The 6,625-nt window shown below is 42.0% G+C and overlaps 1 protein-coding gene across 1 annotated transcript; it reads right to left on the bottom strand.

The window, feature by feature from the left end:
• Positions 1–381: 381 nt before the first annotated feature.
• LOC112110923 (interferon-induced very large GTPase 1-like) lies at positions 382–6,618 on the bottom strand (the record flags this gene model as incomplete). The annotated part of the gene is made up of 1 exon (XM_026662410.1): positions 382–6,618. A coding segment is annotated over one exon (6,237 nt), but the record flags the coding sequence as incomplete, so codon positions are not given.
• Positions 6,619–6,625: the final 7 nt, after the last annotated feature.

The following is a 6,625-nucleotide window of genomic DNA, read 5'->3' on the forward strand; positions in this document are numbered from 1 at the left end:
TCGCCTATTGGCACATCTTTTTAGTAATCTTGTGACCTGACTGGCATGGAGTTACCTGTAGGTCACCCACTCCTGACAAGCATTCCTAAGCCTATGGCCTCATCTGGCGAAGCTAAAAACTTCCAGGCCTCAGCCCGTAGGCCTTCCATACCAGCCAGGCTTTACCCATATGTCTAATATACACACACACAACACTCCTAAATACTGGTTCATCTTATACGCCTATAATCCTACCATTTAAATCTACTAGCATACATTAATTATAGGAAAAAATCGCATATAAATTATCCATAAGACTAAATAACACACTAATAAATGGCTACAATAGCAAAGTCTGGTACATTAATGTCCCCATTTTATACAGGGGATGCTATACTAACGTTACAGCTGTTTCAGCTCAGAGATTACAGCCTCCTTTGTAAACTCGTCCCACTCTGGAGGGATTGCTCCTTTGCCCTCAAATTTTGCACAATAATCTTCTTCCAATATTGACCTGAAATGGGACACAAACCATTTCCAGTAAGACTGCGCTGAGTTGTCTGCTGTGATGCTCCAGTTGGCGTAAGCAGGTCCCACTTGTCTATAATTTTTATACGGAATTTGATTCTTTTCACAAAGCACCATGAAGTAGTCACTTGCTACAAGACTAGAGCAGATCTCAATGACAAACTGGTCTGTTCCATACCACTGGGTACCATTCAGGGCCTGAGGACGATGGAAAGGAACACTGTGGTCTCCATCATGACCAGGTATTGTGTTTGTGCACTGAGCCTTGCAAAAGGGACATTGCTCCCAGCACCCGCAGAGCTGTTCAACTAGTATTTTATGAGGTTTCAGTTTAAATGGCTCCATATCAATCCCAGAAAATTCCTGTTTCAGGTTTTCTAGGACCAGGGGCAAAGCTTTACTCATTGCCTCTTTCAGAAACTCTATGTCCTTTATTTCCTGATGTTCAATGCTTTTCAGATCACTTCTGGGAAGGTCTAAGTCATCTCCAAGTCTGTTGCAAAATTCATCCAGCCACAAGGATACGTTGCCATATTTATCTTTGACAACTCTAGTCGAGTCACGAATAGCTGAAAGAACAAGAGTCTGGAAAGAATCAAGGGAAATAATTAAGAAATTCTTCAGTCTTGGATTTTTCTTGTCTAAACAATAATCATCAACGCATTTCTTGATAAAACTCTCTAAGAAGTCCCGCGGGAAATGAATGTATTGTCTGTACTTCTCAAAGTTTTCCTCCTCTGCCAGGGATATCAGAATACTGGTTTCCAGTTTGGATCTATTGCCATTGAAGGCTGAATAGTTAGACCTCATCTCATTGGCTATGTCAATGGCAGTCTTGTCATAGACTGCCTGGCAGAGAGCTGCAGAAAGCTTGTTGCATAAGAAATCAGCAAACGTTGTGATGGAGGTTGCTCCTTGGCAGGAAATTTGAAAACATTTTAAAAAATCGTCTCTTTTATTTTCGAGGTAGACGGTTGGATCGTTTGCATTCTTAAATGCTCTGTGCAGGTCTTCAAACCGCTCTGCTGCCATTTTGCACAGATACAGGGATAACTCTATTTTGTACTCATTATTAAATGTGTATTTTGAGTTTTTGGCTGCAGAGTCCACCTCTCTTCTTATTTCATTCAATATTTCGTGAATGTAACTTTGATTATAATCCATTCTCTGCTGCTCCTTCATATCAATTTTCATGTTAACAAGCTGTATGATGCGAACTGTAACCTGCTCTATGTTCTTTATATCACAGTTATCCAAAGTCTTATTGAAGATGCCTAGTGTTTTCTTTATGACAATATGCTTGGAAATATCGACAGAAAATGTATTTCTGCGGGAGGAACTTTTAATTTTCTCTGCTATATTGGGTTCCTGTTTAAAATGCTGCAGAAGAATGTTTTCTACATCCATGCTAATGTCAGGTTCCTCAGCAGAAGGGGCATCTGAAGATACTTCATAGACCCATCGTTTCCAAAGGCAGTCAAAGTTTTCTTTCAATGCTGCTCCACTTAGTTCCTTGCCTTTTAATCTCAGAGCCAACTCTTTGCTTCTTTTGAATAGCTCATTTTCATATTCTGACTTCTTTTCAACAAGTTTGCTTTGGTTCTTCTTCAGTTTGATAAGTTCTTCAGATTTCCTCTTAGTTTCATCAATCAGCGACTCTTTCAGATCATTCAGTTTATTTTCAGTACTTACTTTCCACTGAATTAGTATTTCACAGTCTTGATCCTCTGTGAAGAATCTTTCTGTGTCATTCATGATGGCATGATATTTTTCTTTAACTTCTTCTTCAAGGCTTCTCCTGGTGACATGCTGAATTTCTCTCTTCTTAATTCGATTGTTCAGTTTTGTCTGCAGTTCTAGTATGTTACTTCTCAACTGCCAGGTCCACTGGTTAAACATTTTTTCTAACCTGTTGTATGCTGCAATCTCCAGTGTATTCTTGAAGCTGAAAACAAAGTTCTCATTTAACAAAGCCTTCCACAAATCACCGATTCGGACTTTTAACTCTGACAGTCTCAAAACACTGCCCTTGCATTCCTTTTTGGCAGCCATGAGAATCTTGCTCTTTAGTTCCTGCACATTTTGGCTGTAGCTGGGATTCGGAGGTGCCATTGGTGGGTCTCCTTCCCAAAGGTGAGCAAAGTAATGAATGTGGGTGTTCACGTCAAATCGGATAACGTCACTAAAGCGGTTTACATCACAGAACTCTTGCTGGGCTGCAGTAACTGTCATTTCATCTAACTTTTGTTGGAGGCGTCTTTGTCCTTCCATATTCTGTTCTTTTGCAGTTATTTCTCCAACATTTTGGTGCACAAACAAACAGCTTGGGGAGAGCTTTACTTGCTTCATCCTCAGAAAGGCCTGGACAGCGATCTGCAGGATATCTTGCATTTCTGAAGGATTCTCTCCAAAAATATTGATCAGAGTCATGTTGCCAAGACCAATGACAAAGGTGGCTAACTCGTTATCATGATTGAGTGTTGATTTACTGGTTAGTTCCATGGCCCGAAGCCCTTCAGTATCAACGACTAGTATATAATCAATGTTCAGACTTTGTTGGAGATTCTCATCCACTTTAATCAGTTGCATGAACGCTCCCCTGGTGCATCTCCCTGCACTGACACTAAACTGAAGACCAAACATGGCATTTAGCAATGTTGACTTCCCAGTGCTTTGGATGCCAAGAACAGAAAGAACAAACACCTTTCTGTCTCCTAACTTCTCCGTCAACATGTCAAAAACTGCTCTCACCCATTTCAGTGGCACGTATGAAGCATCACCGTCCATCAGCTCAACGGGATACCCTGAAGCCATCAGGTCAGCTGCAATTTGTGGAAGTTCAAGAAAATGTTGATTTTCTTGGGGCAAAGTACCAAGAGCTTCATAAATCTGAGCAACCTCTCTGAAAATGTGTTCAAGGCCAATCGTAGAAGCAGTTATCTCAGCTGAGACTGTTTCCAAGTTACTTTTCAATACATTTTCTGAGTCACCATTTTCTCCTGGGTCTGTTTCTTCCAGCATTTGTGACCATAAGACATGGTATTTTTGGCGAAGTTCTGCAAGGCGGTCAGAGCTCAGGTCATCCATAAATACTTTCAGCCACTGCAAGAAATATTTTTTGGTGATCTCTGAATGGGACTGGAGAATTTCCAGCACCGACCTCATTAAATCATTGTGGGAGGATGCTCTCCTTATCTGATCATGTCGTATAGCACGTTTTTCTGATTCAATTTGGCTCCGGTGCTGTTCAATGCTTCTCTTCATTTTATCTTGTAAGCGGGTAAGTTCCTTATCTTTCTTACACCACTTGTGCCATAATTCTCCTTGAAGAGGCAATAGCTCTTCCTTCATGCCCGATACGTTAGTCTCCTTGAAGAGAACCATCACTGTCTGTGCCATTGACTTGGCTTGTTTACACTCTTCTTTGTCTTCATCAATGAGAAAACGATGCTGACAAGCAATTTCTACACAGGTTTCAAGACTACAAGTGGGGTTCGAACCAGCCAGTAAATCTTTAATTGTTGTTGCCAGTTCATCTATTAATTCTGCTTCATTTCTGTCCTTCATGCCTATTTTTATGTTTAGATTGGATTTACCTGCTACAACGTTTTCTTTTTCAGTCAAAAGACATACAAAAGGCTTTGGAGATTTCAGGAGATCACTTACAATTTGCTTGCCTATTTTGTTCTCATCAGAAGTTGTAAAGAGAACTACATTTATAGAAGCGATCTCCTGTAAAAATCTGACCTGTTGCTCGTGTTCTCGTGCATCCCCGTGAAGATTAGTGAAGGCGATGCAATTGTCAAATCTGTCATCATCCTTTCCACCTGGACAGTACCAGGAGATTTCCACAACCCCGTTCATCAGGAGACAATCTTTGCTGCTGCCTCTACAATCACGATGGAAAAAAATGTCATGCTTGTGCTTACTCAGCAGAGCATTCAGGATCTTAGACTTAGAAGAATGAGGTGAATGACCAATCCGTGTGAAGGACACCACTGGTGTATCTGCTTGATAAATCAGTTTGTTTTTATAATTTTTAATGCTAGTCTCCACTCCTGATTTCTCACCATGATGCCAACTCTTTTTAACTTGGCTAAGGGACCAAAGAGGGAATTCTATTTGTGAAGTACGAGGATTTGGCACCAGAAGTGGGAGCGCAAACTGGCAGAAAGCGAGCTTTGTTGAAAGATACTGTCTCATGAAATCATCTGCACAATGAAAAATTGCCATCTGGATGTCCATTGGGTGCACGTGTGTCTGCCTTGGTGTACCAGACTCATTAGTTCCCTCATCATCATTTAAAAAGTCCTCGTAGATATCTGAGGTTGCATCTGAGTATTCGTTCATCTTGCTTGACGTGTTCAATGCACTTGTTGTTCCTTGTTTCGTTTTACAGTCATCTTTGCAAACCAGATACCGTACCCGATAGTCCAGCATCAACAGCTTTTGCAAAAAATAAAATGGCAGCTCACTCTCGGTGTTGAGCTGGCTGTCATGTAAAGAAGTCTTGTCAATCACATGGAAATCTGCCATCCCCATTTTCCTTGGATAGTAGTTTTCAAGTCCAAGTCGTCTGATCAAATTGAGAAAGTCTTGAGTTTTGAATCCTTCAGACATTTTAACATCCTTTGGTAGCACTTCGGGCTGTGGCTTTGGTAGGGGTGTCTGCTTAGCCCTTTGACAGACATCCCTTAGTTCTTTTATTATATCCTGTTTCTGCAGATTGCTACTGGAAGTTTCATATTCTCCTTTTACAAGGGTATTCAGGTCTCTTTCCAGGGCATTCCAGTCATCAGGCTTCATAAAGACGTTAGCTACTTCACCTGACAACAAGTTTCCCAGGTGACGCTTCATGAAAGTCAAACGTTTGTTCTTCTCCTCTGGAGACACGTCTTTGAATTCAGTTGTCACTGTCAGACCTGTCAGTAACAGGAAAGCCTGAGCTCTGGAAACATCCTGATCCCTAAGCGTCAAATATCCCTCATGTGCCCTTTGCATTTCCTTTAACATGAAGTTAATTTCTGGGCACCCGAGGAGATACTGAAAAGTGTGACTTTCCACTCGGTATCCTGTGCTGGCTGCAATGGAGAGCAATAACAGTTCTATGTCTATTTGCTCTCCGTCCCGTAGAGCCTTCAGCAAGGAACAGAAAGCTAAGCTCACATCCAAGCTGGCCTTTACTTTTGCTGCCTCCACTGCTGCTGGGGAGGAGTTAGGCCCATAGGTAACAGCCTGTATGTAATTCTTCATTTCCTGTAGGACTTGAATGAAATCAGCAAATTCCGAAACACGGACAGATTTTTGCTGCTTTTCTTCAGCATGAAAGATCCACTGCAGGATGGAGGAAGATTTGGGGAAATTCTTAACTGAATAGACATGAGGGTCCAGAAGGCAGCGCAGCAGAGATTTGGTGGACATGGTGTTATGTGCAGGTAAATCTTTGCATAGTAAAACTGTGTTTTCCAGGAAATCCTGAAGCACCTTATCCGACAGGCAGATGTCGATCCAGGTCCTGTTGTGTTTTGTTTTTTCAATTAGCTTCTGTTTGAAATTGAGCAGAGTCACCAGCTGTTCTTCATCCCCAGTAACTTCCCAGGTCTTCATTTCCTCTAAGAACGATCTGGCCTCATCCACTGCACTGACTAATTCCTCCCCAACCAATGTACTTGCACTTAGGTTTGTTAGGGCTTCATAGGCCCTTGTGAGGCTGCTGCTCATTTGATAAACATCTTTAAAATCTTGTCTGTGATTGGACAGGATTATGTCCCACACTGGAATCAGCCGAGAGCCTCTGTCAATAACAGACCAGGTTTTGTTACTGGCCAATAGTCCAGATTTCCATGCTGTGAGGGAATCCACACCAGGTGGGCCCCCTGTCTTGGTCACAAACAGCTGAATCTCTGTTTGCGTTTGTTTTCTATCTGTGCCCTGAAATGAGGCTTCAGAACCTGATTTTGACACAGTAACACCAGCTGAAATGCTCAAACCAAACCCACTGTAGCTGCCCCCAACATAGGAGCTGAGTGCATCAGATGTTCGTTTCTTCACCTCGTCCAGCTGCTCTGCCCGGAATCCCTCAGAAGACGCTTTCCACCAGAATATCCCACCCAAGTGA

Source organism: Terrapene carolina, unplaced genomic scaffold (genome assembly GCF_002925995.2).
Source record: "Terrapene carolina triunguis isolate 2854851 unplaced genomic scaffold, T_m_triunguis-2.0 Scaffold27099, whole genome shotgun sequence".
NCBI lineage: Eukaryota > Metazoa > Chordata > Testudines > Emydidae > Terrapene > Terrapene triunguis.